The following is a 13982-nucleotide window of genomic DNA, read 5'->3' as shown; positions in this document are numbered from 1 at the left end:
ATGCTAAAATAGCTTAGAGAAGTTGGATAACCTTATAGGAGTAATAAATTATACCTATGAGTGTTGACATAATAATAGATTCAGGTATGAGATTGCTTTCTCTGATTTTCCCAAAGGGATATATATTCTCGGAGTAAAAATCTGTTCTTTCTATAAATAGCTATTTCTATCAGATCACCCTTTCTGTTTGGTACATTTGAACCCCAGGTAGCCTCAGGAAACAGTAAGTATATCCCAATAAGTTTTTTATAATTAAAATGTTTGGTTAAGAACTTGAAGTCTGGCCCGGGTGTTGGTGGTGCACCCCTTTAATCCCAGCACTCTGGAGGCAGAGGCAGGAGGATTTCTGTGAGTTTGAGCCCAGCGTGGTCTACAGAGCAAGTTCCAGGACAGGCTCCAAAACAATACAGAGAAACCCTGTCTTGAAAAACCAAGGAGGTGGGGGGGGGGGGAAGAACTTGAAGTCTTTTTGTTGTTGTTTGTTACATTAATTCTTTTCTCTAAAAAAGTAAAATGATTTTAACAATTCGTCAATTGAGCAGCTCCAACATTTTCACCATTCACAAAAATAAATATACTGTATTTTCTTCTAATTCTACCTTCTATGTATTTTTGAATATTGGTCATTATTTTTTTCTTTGAAAAGTTCTAATAAATAAACTATTTCTTAAGATCACAACCTTTAGTCTGCATAACATACACACTAAAAACTCTTAAAAATGTTAGGACTTGAAATTGGTAATACAAATGACTAACTGAGGAAACTTCAAAAGGTGGAATAAAAGGGCTGGTCTTAGGACTCAAGAACAGAGGAGCTTTTGCTTCTGTTTTTATTTTTAAAAAAATATTTCCAAATTATTGGGCATTAAACAGACCCCAATCATTGTTTTCTCATGGCCCATTGTGAAAATCAATTAAAAACTAAACAAAAAAGCTGGGTAGCAAGCAGGAGAAGCCCCTTGCCTTTCCCACAAGAGCAGCATTTATAAAGAAAAGCGGAGCTCTCAAACGTACTTACTTTATTTGGGCAATTTTTGCTCAGCATGAGTGGGAAGATCCGCTGCTGTAAGTATAACCCTTTTGCCTTCTGCCTGTGGCTGCCATCACAGCCATACATGAAAATGTTCTGCTTCCTACTATGGCCATGAAGGTCACAGTACAAAATGACCTCTCGTTTCTCCATTAACCTGTCAAAAAGAAAAGGAGTAAGTCACCAAATTTTGCCTCTTATAGGTCGTAAGACTTACAAATACAATAAACAAACAACATATCCTTTTTTGACTTTTTTATGCTCTAGTTTTCCGATGGAACTACAAATGTCCCCCATTCCCACGACTCCTAGTAGATCGCTCTGCTTTATACTTTGGTTTTGTGTTGTCCCCAGAAGACAGATTACCCTGCCTTTGACCATCACCTGAACAAACGCTCTCTCTCTCTACCTGACTAGCGAGTCTACCTACTTCATCTTTCAGTGTTCCCAGCCTTCAGAACAAGCTTTGTGTTTCCCTTGCCTACCCAGCCAGCTCAGTGCAGGACTTGGTAACACCTTGGTTATATTATTTCCTTGTCGCCTGTCTAGGAAAATTTCATGTCCCATACTTAAGCTTGTTAAAGATGGGGAATGTTCAAAAATCTTCTAGAACAGTGCTATGCATACAAGCATTCAAATATTTGTGAACAATCGAGTGCCCCAGAATGTGGTCCTGAAAGTAATAGTTGACCTCAGAGAGTACCATTCTGAGAAAAATGACACTGAAATTTACACTGATGTTTTTTCTAATAAAGTTCTAATAGATACTTAAAGGAAATTATCATATATTCCTTAAGAGGACAACCCTTCACCTGATTAATTTAGCACTCAGTTATTTTAAATTAAAAAGCAAGTTTTTCAAACTGATGATGATGATAACTGGCAGAAGCTTTTTTTTTCTTTTTTTAGTAATTTGATATTTTTTAATTAAAAAAATTTAATTTAAATTAAAAACAACTTATTTTACATACCAATCTCAGTTTCCTCTCCTGTTCTCCCACACCCACCCACTAACCCCCTCTCCCATCCCCCATCCACTCCCCAGGGATCATCAAAGTCTGCCATATCATTTGGGGCAGGGCCTAGGCCCTCCCCCATGTGTCTAGGCTGAGAGAGTGTCCCTCCATAGGGAGCGGGCTCCCAAAGCCCATTAGTGCAACTAGGGATAAATACTGGTCCACTGCCAGAGGCCCCATAGACTGCCAGAAGAGGTTTTAAAAGTGGAGCATGCCTTCTGTATCTGGGTGACAATTGTGTAGCTTGGACTTTTGTGTGGCCCGTAGCAGTGCGACCAGGACCTGTTCCTGATGGTGAGCTGGCTCTTTGGAACCTGTTCCCTACAGTGGGATGCCTTGTTCAGCTTTGATGCAGTGGGAAGGATCTTGGTCCTGCCTCAGCTTGACATGCCATGCTGTGTTGATCCCATGGGCAGTCTTCCTGGGTCTGAGTGGAGACAGAGGACTGGAGGCGAGGTAGGGGGGTGGAGGGTGGGAGCAGGAGGAGAGGAGGGAGATCCACAGCCAAGCACTGGGCTGAGTTCCCAGAGTCTAGTTGAAGAGAGGGAGGAGGGATTAGATGAGCAAGAGGACTGGTCAGGATCATGATGGGGAAACCCAGGGACAGCTGACCCAAGCTAATGGGATCTCATAGCTTCTGGACTTATAGCTGGGGAGCTAGGTCCTACGAATGTGGGTGACAGTGTGCGGAGGTTGGTCTGTTTGTGGGATCCCTGGCGCACAATCTGGCTTTTGGAGCTCATTCCCTATGGTGGGATACCTTGATCTGCCTTGATGTAATGGAGAGGGACTTGGTCCTGCCTCAACTTGATATGTCAGGTGTTATGAGTAAGGTTTTTTCTGCCTGCCTGGACCCACAGCTGTGCCAGCCCCAAATAACACACTGAGGCTCTGTATTAGATATAAAGCTGTAGGCCAGTTACTATTTTCTTATCAGCTGGCTCTGTCTTAAGTATTTACCCATTTCTATTAATCTAAGTATTTCCACTCCACATGGTCTCATCTTACCAGAGAGAGGGCCAGGACCTCTGTTCTCTCAAGTCTCTACCTGCTGACTCCTCCTTCCTACTTCCTCCAACCCTCCTAGTCTCCTAGTCCCACCTATCTTACTTTCCTGTTGGCCAATAGTGCTTTATTCATTAACCAATAAGAGAAACATATTTATAGAATGACATCTCCCATCAGTCAGGCTTAGTTGATTCCCCTTGGGAGTCAACTTACCCTTACCCTTTCTGAGGAGTGGATGAGGGGTGGGAGGGGGTGGGGGTGAGAGCGGGAGGAGAGGAGGGAGGGGGAACTGTAGATGGTATGTAAAATGATAAAAAATTTAAAATTAAAAAAATGGGGAAAAAGACAGTAATCTCTATAATGGAAGTTGTTATTATAACAATTGAGTCACCCTAAATATTTACAGTGAGTTTTCATACCTATATAATTTTATTAACACTTTTCTTTTGCATGTGAGAAATCATATGAATACATTTAGAGCGTTCAATGTTCTGATCCTCATTTGGGCATATTTGTAATACTTTTCCCATTTTATCCTCTTAATTTGAGGTATTAGTCCCATTCTAGAGACAACAAAACTGAGAGTTACGTTGGTTTTTAAATTGCACAAAGGTGCACAGCAACTGATGTAACATTAACTCTAATATAGTAGTTTTGAGCCCCAGGCCCAAGGAATGGGTGTTCTGTTTCCAATAGACTTTCTATTCATGACTGTTATTACCTGAATCTATCAAATAATTCACTCTTCAAAAAACACAAGTACTAAGTTGATTTTACTGTTCTAGATTTAGAAAATTTAAAGGTGTTCAAATTCTTCTGTGAAGAAATGAGACTATTATTCATGATTTAAATAATTACACCAACTAATAGCTTAAGGACTCAGCCAGTGGTGCATGCCTTTAATCCCAGCACTCAGAGATAGGCAGATCTCTGTGAGTTCTCTCTGGTCTACAAAACTACACAGAAAAACCCTGTCTCAAAAAACAAAACAAAGCAAAACAAAAAAGACTAGGGACACACCCAGCACTGCGTGATTGGTAGAATGCCAGAGGCTTTGATCTGTAGTTGATTTTCATATGTAAATGATAAAAAAATACAGCATAACCATCAAGGTTATTATAAGCTTTACTAAAAAATCAAATCGTAATATGCAAACTTCACAGTTTCACAAAACGATTGAAATGTTCTGGAGTTTGTTCCATCATTAAAGGGAAAGAGGCTGTTTACAGTGCCAGAAAGGTGTATTATCAGAGTTGGAAAGAAAGGGAAATTGCTTATGTAGTACCTTAAGATAAAGTAAAAGAAATAAATGGAATTGTATGAGCAAAGTTCTTATCACCAAACTTACTAATTAAGTAGAGAGACAATTTGAAGATTATTTTACCTATGGATCATGTTCCTTGTATACCAAACAGAAGGGAAAGATTCCTTCAGGAGAGATGTATAATTACGGTTTAAATCCCGTCCAGCTAAGGAACATCGGTAATTTCCCACAATCACACCATCTGGATTCAGCATGGGTACCACCTTGAAGACGAAAGTGTCCCGAAGCAACCGTGCATCACTCGAGTCTCCTAAAATATAATCTAGGAAGCCTTTCATGATCCAAGAGCTGTTGGTCTCTCCTGGATGGACCCTTGCAGTCAAAATCACAGCCTTGCGCTTTCTTGAGTCACTGTTCTTCAAGGGAGTAGTGATTGTCAAGACATACACCATATTCCTAGCAAGTGTGTGGCACAAGACACGTATTTTACAAAACTTTGATCTTACTGGGTCACTGTTGATGCCAGAAAGGTATTCTTGAAGGTTGGTGTAAGTGTATGGATAGCAGTGAGCAAAGTAGCAAGTGTCCTTGTTGTGTGGAAACTGAAATGTCCATGTAAGAGAAAAAAAATGGCGCCCATCTTGCCCAAGATTGTTTTTATAATACTTGATTTGGTCTCCTATTCTCTGCCAGCCGATGTTATGAATCTTGGCTTCTTTTTCAGAATAGAACAGTGGCCTCATACCCCGATTGTAAAGACTAGCAGGCTTGGTGAAGTTAACAATAGTGAATCTGTAGACTGTTTCTGCTTGGGTATTAGTGACCTGGAAATAGTACCACTGAGTATGCTTATTTGTGAAGAGGTCTGGGCGCACAGTCAACTGGTATTCATAATCTGCCCTAATACACAAAAAAGGAAGGAAAAAAGCACATAAGAATAACATTTCAGTTTAAATTACATTAGGAAAATAATCTTATTTTCATCTATTTTATATAGTTATAGACAGTTTTTTTGGGGGGAGAAACAATTTATACTTAGAACTTGATAGCAAACAACCACAAAAAGTACGTTTTGAAAGTTTTATTTCATGAGAAACTGATCATATTTAAATATATGGCCTTTATATTCCTTTGTAAATGCAGAAATTCAGTAGAATTTTGTTTATTTCAATACAATTATTGAATAATTGAATAAATAAGAGTAATTGAAACTGAAGAACAAAAACTGGTGTTTGTTTTTTTTTTCCCCTTGAAGTACATACTTTATTTTCTAATAATTCCAGTTCTAGGAATATAAAATAACTGTCACTCGGGAAGTTCTGAAAGTACATGTAAAGTAACACAATTACATAGGTTTCAAAATTTGAATTTACAGCAAAAAAAAAAATCTAGTAACTATTTGTAGCCATACTTATTCACTGAAGATACTTAATGAAGGAAAAACACTTTTTACTGTAAGATTTACTTACATACTAATTTTTCTGATTGTGACTTTTCCTTAACAAGTAGCAGCTTTTTAAAAAATATAAATGTCCATATACAGAGTTATAAATACTGACCTAAGAATGGGTTACATAAACATAAACCCTTAATACCCCTAATTAGCATTTATACTTCAGGAATTATAGTTAAGTAATGGAGACTAAGAACTTGAATGTACCTAATCCAAAAAACAAGTAGCTAATAATGGCCTACTTCCTCTAATAAAAATAATTAAAACCTACACTTTGACTACCTTCTGTAGATTACCACTCTCAAACCTCGCTTCAAACACCAAAGTGTTGTCACAGTTATCCACAGGCTGTTTCAGGGGAGTTCGGTTACCCCCAACTCGGGAATACACAAAACAGGGCTCTTTGTAAGCTGATGAGAGAAGGGATCAAGAGAAGGACCAAATCAGTGACAGTGTGATACCCAGCAAAGCTCACACACAACATGTCTCCAAACAGCCCACACGGCAAAGGAAAGCATCACAGGCATATCAAACGATATTTGAGCAGGATGACAAATCAGACACTGCTTCAACATTTGTGAGCTGGAGTGAAAGTTGTACTTAGGGAAAAGCTTACAGCTTTAAATGTTTCAAACACCAGAAAGAAAATCAGAGAATCAGAGGACAAACACTGGATTCTGCTTAGGACACAAAACTCTGCAAACTGCATTGTTTTAGTCCTGTAACAGGAGGAAAAAAAAAAAATACTATTGTGAGCAAATTTACAGCTCTTTTTTTTTCTAAACGACTGAAAATTCTGTAATCTACGGTTGCAGGGCAAATACCCAATTCAAAATCTAAGGCCCTTCTAAAGGAGAGATGGGTCATGGGTACTGGCTTACTTGGTGAGAAACTTCATTTAAAATTGTAAACATTCATTTTAAAATGTAATTAGTGAGGGCTGCCCAGATTGTTAAGTGGTTAAGGGGGTATACTGCTCTTTAGAGAACCCGAGTGGTTACCAGTGCTCAGACACATTAGGTGGTTCACAACTATCTGTAACGCCAGCTTCAGGGAACCTAATGCTTGTGGCCTTAACTAACATCTGTATTCTTGTGTACATATTCACACAAGAGACAAACATAATTTAAAAACAGACCATTTTTAAAATTATATCTGTCATCAAAAAGTTGAGTGTGGGCTGGAAAGAGAAAACAGATTCTCTGAGAGGATATGAGGGATATATATGTATAAGGGAATTTTGTCCCTATAATGGTTCTTCACGTGGACATAACCTGACACACACACACACACACACACACACACACACACACACACACACACACGAAATACACATTTCTGAGAAAACATTATGCATAAAACCCTACCTAAATCATTTCTCCCTCCTCTTGTAACAAATTCTTAAATTCTTGTGAAGTAAGGACAACAAACACTGTCATCTTTAGGGAGCTAGTGTTCATATACATTATTTGGGAAAAGAAAACTTTTCAAAATCCCAAACCCTTTACTACTTGGGGAAAGGAGGGATTCACAGGATGGAACCATGTTTTGTTGCTGACATGTCTGAGAAAGGGACAAGAATTACTGAGGTTCTGATTAAACAGTCTCCCCAAATAGTGTAAGAGGCCATGAGTAAAAGCTAACAAGGATGTATGAATTGGAGAATATGGAGATTAGAGAAAATTTCCCTACAGTATAGCAGAAAGGAAAAAATAGAAATCTAAGAATGGCCCAGAACTGAGAAGATTCCTCTGTATCATCGAAAACGGTGATGTAGAGGATCTGAATTCTGTGGTCCTGTAAAGGTAAGAAGACCAAGGATAACTCTAAAACTAACTTAATCCCCAAACTGAATCAATACCCCTACTTCCCTCCAATCTCATAACATTCACTAAAGAGTTAGACTCTGGATTTTTCTTTTCAGGGTTCACACATAAACATTATTTGCATTTCCACCTAGATAAGCTCCTCAGCTATTAACCAGAGAATTTCTACACATGTGCTTATGCACGAACATACACAGAGACAGTCAAGAGGGAAAACTACATAACCAGTTTAATATAATGAAGATGCTGGGTCTAGCAGGTAAAAAATTCAGAAGGAGTAAGACAAGCTAAAGAACCAAGTGTAAAAGGATGCTCAAGGTCAGATGGAAATGTAAGAAAGCATCGAATATAATATGACAAGTGAACAGCAGTAACAAAAATCAAAACTACCTCTGATGTGCTCACCAGGAGACTTTATAGAGCAAGGGAAATACTCAGTAAACACGAGGATGGTGAACAGAAACAGCCAAAACTCAAGCAGGAGTTTCTAAAACAAAAGTAACACAAAATGAACAAAGTAAGGATGCTGGATCCAAGAATTGTTAGACAGTATTAAATAAGCTAACATAATCATACTGAAGAAGGAAAGTGTGAAGAAACAACACTTGATATGCTAACATTAGACTCTGGCAACAAACCGAAGTTTTTAAAAGTCCCAGGAACAACTAACATCTATGTAGGAACAAGGATTAAAAGTCTCAGGAGTTACAAGTTTGGAACATTTTTCAAGTGCTGTAAGGTAAAACTGTCAAGTAGACAATTTTTCTTTTCTGAGATAGAATTTCCATTACAAGAAATAGTAAAGTTTTCCAGGTAGAAGTGTTATTAGATAGAAACCTGGATCTCCACACTAAATAAGTAAATAAAAACATTTTTGAAGGCCAGGGAGCTAGATAGCTCAGTCAGTAAAGCATCTGCTGAGCAGAAGGACCTGAGTTCAACTTCCAGAATCCACATTTTAAAGTCAGGTACAGAGGCAGAGCCCCTAATCCAAGCACTGGGGAGGCAGAAAAAGACAGATCCCTGGGGCATGCTGAGCTAGCCAATCTAGCCTAGTCAGTGAATTCCAGGTTAATGAGACACAATATGGCAAAATCCAAAGTGGATAGCATCTGAGGAATGACACACAAGGTTTACTTCTGACTTCCACACACATGTAAACATGCATATGTTTACATATATGTGCACGCACGCATGCACACACACACACACATGCTAGAAATTAAAAGTAAAATAGTCATTTTTCTTTTCTTAAATGATCTAAAAGATTATAAATGAGGGAAATAACTTTTTAGCATGTGAAAAAGTAAAAATACATTTGAAATTATAACAAAAAGGAAACTGTGAATACACTTTTATAAGATTTTTGTATTATATATGAAATGACATAGGATTATCTGAAAGTAATTTTTATATTTATTTTAAAATGGTTAGTTTTAAGGATTTATTTTTAGATGTATATTTGAGTGCCTGTATGTATGTGTGTACACTGTTTGCATTCCTAGTGCCCACAGAGACCAGAAGAGGGTGTTACATCCCTTGGAACTGCAGTGACAGGTGGCTGTTCACTACCCAGCGTGGGTGCTGGAAACTTCACTGGGATCCTCTCCAAGAGCATAAAGTGCTTTAACCACTGAGTTATCTCTCTATCCCTAGTTAATTTACTTTTGAGACAAGCTTTTTCTGTGCAGCTCAGGCTGACCTCGAACTTGTGATCCTCTCACTCAGCCTCCTGAGTGCTAAGATATGGGCATGTGCCACTAACACTCAACTGCAATGACAGTCTTTTATAAAGATATATATTGGAAAACCTAAACAGACATATATAAATCAACACAGCAAGATAGCAGGCATTGAATCTAATTGCATCAAAACTTCTATTGACTATGGTAATTTAAAACATATCTTCAAACTATACAAACAGCAAAGTGCAGCTATATGCTGTATATATCTACATTTTTTTTTAAAAATGAAGAAAACATATTAAAAATAAAATGATGGGGCTAGGCATGATGGTCCACGCCTTTAATTCCAGCACTTGGGAAGCAGAAGCAGGTGAATCTGGAGTTTGAGGCCAGCCTAGTCTTCATAATGAGAGCCAGGACAGCAAGTGTTACACAGTGACACCCTGCCTCACATAAACAACAATAACAAAAAGAAAAAAAGAAACCAAAAATTTTAAATGATGGAAGAAGATATACTATTAATTACTAATCAAAAGAAAGCTCAAATGGCTTTTTTTTTTTTAAATCAAAGTATCCTGCTATGGATAAAGCTACACCATCAATGTGTGATCTTAGCATAGGCATCAATACATCAGCAAAGAAAAAAATTGTCTGGAAATAGACTGGCATGTATACTGTGAACTGACATTTCATAAGGTAGCTAGACATTTCTGTGGAAAATAGGACAGTCTTTTCAACAGCTCATGGTGAAATATTTCAGAAACAGTTGAGTGGGAAGATAAACTGTAACTTATATTCTAAGCCATGTATCAAAAATTATTCAAAATAGATGACTATAAAAAGAGAGCAAGTTTTTTGTAGTTAAACAAGGGTGGGTTACTTGCTTGTATGTTCCCTGGAAGCTATTTTAATATATAGAAACAATAAGACCTCAAACTCTGATGATGAAATTTCATAAGAGTCCCAAAGTTCCTGACATTAGTGGACACTAGCCCAGACTTGTACTGGATAGTCAGTATGCACTATCATACAGGCAGACAAGACTTTTGTATTTGTAGAGCTCTCAAAATGACAACCTTAAGAACACTTTCCTGGAATATAATTTTAAATCTCATTTGCCATGTGGACTATTTTCTTTTCTTTCAAAGATGGTAACATAAAAAATTAACAGTCATTTGAATGAGTCTACAAAGGTCAACTGCAGATAAGAGGGGATAATGATTCTGCAGACAGTATCACTTGTCTTACATTTGAAAACAAAACATTATTCATTCTATATGGAACTCTCCATTTAATGGACAGTATATTTAAAAAAATATGTCTTCAAATACATAATCTGCACTAACCATTTGAAATAATATGTAGCCATACATTTTTAAGACAACAGGGGCTTCTTAGTAATTTGAGGTTCCCTCTATACATAACAAGTATAACTAAGACATCAATCCAGGGAACAAATTATATTTTACAGCAATGTGTTAGAATGTATGCCCACCATCTTCAGCTAGATAAACCACAGTATCTTCCTTGGAATTTGGGTAAACAGGTTCTATTTCGAGGCCTGTTGGAACATATACTGGCTCAGGAAAAAAGGGAGTCCACTCTAGAAAAAAGGAGAGGGCGTTATTTGAATATGACTTCAAAATAAATTTGTATATAAACGTTCAAATTACTAACTGATATATACCTAGCCCCAAATTCAATGTTTTGTGTGTTGCTAGATTTTTACAAAGGATTCATCAAGTAATAACACTGTCACACTATATCGAAACTCATGACTGGATATGCACCTTGTTCTAACACCCTGTTAAGTTCAGCACCAGTATTTTATGCTTATCACCTCTTCAGCAGTCTCTACATCTCAGTCCTCCATGCCATTTTACCCGATCGCTACATGTCTTGCTCACTCCACTTCATACTTTCTGCTTCCTTTGTCTTCAGCCTTTTGCTTGGTCATCCCTTCAACTTGTGAACAGACTTAAGTTTCCTCTCTTTCTGGAAAGGGTGAATATTCATAGACTTCCTCAAAAAATTCCAATTACAATTTTTGTTGGGATTATACTGAATCTATAAACTTGGGATAACTGATGTCTTTTATACAAATGAGCCTTCCAAAATATGACTATACTACCTCCCTCTATATTCCTTTTTAGTTCCTGAGATCAAACAGCTGACAGAAACTTGAAGGAGGGAGAATTTAGTTTTCTTGGTGGTTTCAGTGGGCTCATGAGTAGTGGCTGGGGAGGCACAGTAGAGCAGCTCAGTTCACATCACATTACTGAGGGCCAGGGATCAGCGAAGGGTTGCTGGTGCTCAGCATGCTCCCTCCTTTATTCTCTCCGGTTCATGATGCTGAGGTTCCATCTGCATTAGGTAAGTCTTTCTAGCCTGTCAGTCCTCTCTGGAAAAAGCCTCTATTTACTTAAATATTTAAAAATTGCTATTGTTAATGCTTTCCAGTTATACACAAGACTTTTATGTCTTTTGTTAGGTTTATTTCTACGTATATCGTTCTCTAATTTATTTTGAAACAACTGGATATATGTGGAAACTGTACCAGAATTGTCCCCTAAAATACATGGACAACGCAGTACTAAAGCCTTTCCAGATATTTATGTATTCCTGACAAAGGAAAAATCCTCTTGTATAGTCATTAATACACCCATCAAGATGATGAATTTTGCTTTGTTACTACTGTCTAACCCTCAAATCCCAAGAGAGATTTTCCCAGCTGTGCCAGTAGTTAAGAGTCCACTTTAAAACTGCACATTGCATTTAATTATGTTTCTTGAGATTTTAATTTTTGAAATAGTCTTACTGTATCTTGATGGGAGATGTCTTTCTGTACATATGTTTCCCTTATTGGTTAATGAATAAAGCACTGTTGGTCAATAGGAAAGCAAGATAGATGGGACTAGGAGACAAGGATTCAGAGAGTTAGGAGGAGATTCAAAACGAGGAAATACTTAGATGAATAGAAATGGGTTAATATTTAAGACAGAGCTAGTCAATAAGAAATGCTAATAATGGGCTAACAGCTTTATATATAATACAGCATCTCTGTGTGTTATTTGGGGCTGGCCCCATTGTGGGACCAGACTGGTGGGAAAACTGCTCATAACAAAATGGCGCCTGTAACGTGGGTACTTAAGAACTTTCACTTAAAACTTAACAAAAGCTTAAAAAGGGGTTTTAGAAACAAAAGAACAGAGACAAGCAAGGCATCATTTTTCTCAATTGGGCTCTGTTTTGCTAGAGACAAGCAGAGACTCACATGGCTCCTTGAAGGGAGGTTTCCTGACTTAGCATAGCAGCAAAAAAACCACATGGCTTTTAAGAAGCTCTGCTAACAATTCAATGGTGTGTATGAGCAGATGGTTAAAAAAAAAGAAAAGAAAAGAAAAAGAAATAGATGGGGCATTGGTGGCACATGCCTTTAATTCCAGCACTCGGGAGGCAGAGGCAAGCGGATCTCTATGATTTCAAAGTAAAACTGGTGTACAGAGTGAATTCCAGGGCAGCCAAAGTTACACAGAGAAACCCTGTCTCGAAAAATAAAAAGATAAAAGTAAAAGAAATAGAGTAATAAAAAAGCCACGTGAAGATGGAAAGCACACAGAGTCTGGATACTGTATGCTATGGTGTTGTCTTTGAGTTGCTCAATTGCTAAGGAAGAAATAATTGCTACAATACACTTGATTATCAATGCTGCTAAATTAATCATATATATACGAATATATGTATATATATTCGTATATATATATATATTCATATATATATACATATATTCATATATATATATATATATATATATATATATATTAAATGCTTTGACTTCAAAATTTAAGTCCAAGGACAAGTTACTGGGGAAAAAGATTTCTATTTTTGTTTCCACAGAAAATAAAAAGCTATGGATTCCTTCTAGACTAATAAGGTTTGATCAAACAACACCCTCTGAAGCAGTGATCCAACATTCAAAACAGCTGGGACAAGTCTGCCTTATAGACCACTATAGCCAAGATTTCTGCATCTTCTTAGGATCTCCATGACAGCGCCCCCTACCAGTGGGAAGCAGTTTGAAAAGAATGATGCCCGAATTCCCAAATATTGCTTATAAATGTTTGCTTTCATTTAAATGGGCTTGGTTATAAATGGCTAATAATCACAACTGATCCCCTTAAAGGTAAAAAGGGGATTATAGATATAAATACTTTGTCTTGGAATAGATTTTCAGTTATTGATATAATTTAAGGTCATTTTTGATATGTATATTTCTCTTCTTGTTTAGGTATTGTCTTTCTATACCTCATTTAAAATGTATAATTTAGTGCAGATTATAGATAGTTGCCTATGATAGTCAAAACTTAAGTTAGTTAGGTTTTCAAGATATACAGAGATGTATTTGAGATGAATAGGTATTCTTCAAACTTTTTAAAGACCTACAGAATATGGCATTTAAAACAGTTTAGGGTTTTTCTTGACAATGAGACATAACTGCTCCTGACAACACCACCTGCATCAGAAAGATAGACATCAAAGAAACTCATTATGGACTTTACTTCCAATATGGCAAGACTAGCATTTGGACAAGATACTGCTCTTGTCTAGACTGTTTGACTTTATGGTGTATAAACTCAGGACCCACAGGAAAGTGACTGCTGATACAAGATGGACATTGCTACAGGGTTCCTGCTTCATGG

At 37.3% G+C, this 13982-nt stretch overlaps 1 protein-coding gene across 1 annotated transcript in view; it reads right to left on the bottom strand.

Moving 5' to 3' along the window:
- Positions 1-13982, bottom strand: part of Agbl3 (AGBL carboxypeptidase 3) — a 65021-nt gene that overhangs the window by 37972 nt on the left and 13067 nt on the right. Inside the window, exons 4-7 of the mRNA XM_051175862.1 lie at positions 10778-10885; positions 6043-6181; positions 4439-5218; positions 1019-1187 (exon numbers count right to left, since the gene is read on the bottom strand). Coding sequence (XP_051031819.1) covers positions 1019-1187; positions 4439-5218; positions 6043-6181; positions 10778-10885 — 1196 coding nt within the window. The remainder of the gene's footprint in view (positions 1-1018; positions 1188-4438; positions 5219-6042; positions 6182-10777; positions 10886-13982) is intronic.

This window comes from Phodopus roborovskii, unplaced genomic scaffold (genome assembly GCF_943737965.1).
Source record: "Phodopus roborovskii unplaced genomic scaffold, PHOROB, whole genome shotgun sequence".
Lineage (NCBI taxonomy): Eukaryota > Metazoa > Chordata > Mammalia > Rodentia > Cricetidae > Phodopus > Phodopus roborovskii.
This window is presented reverse-complemented; position numbering and strand designations above follow the sequence as displayed.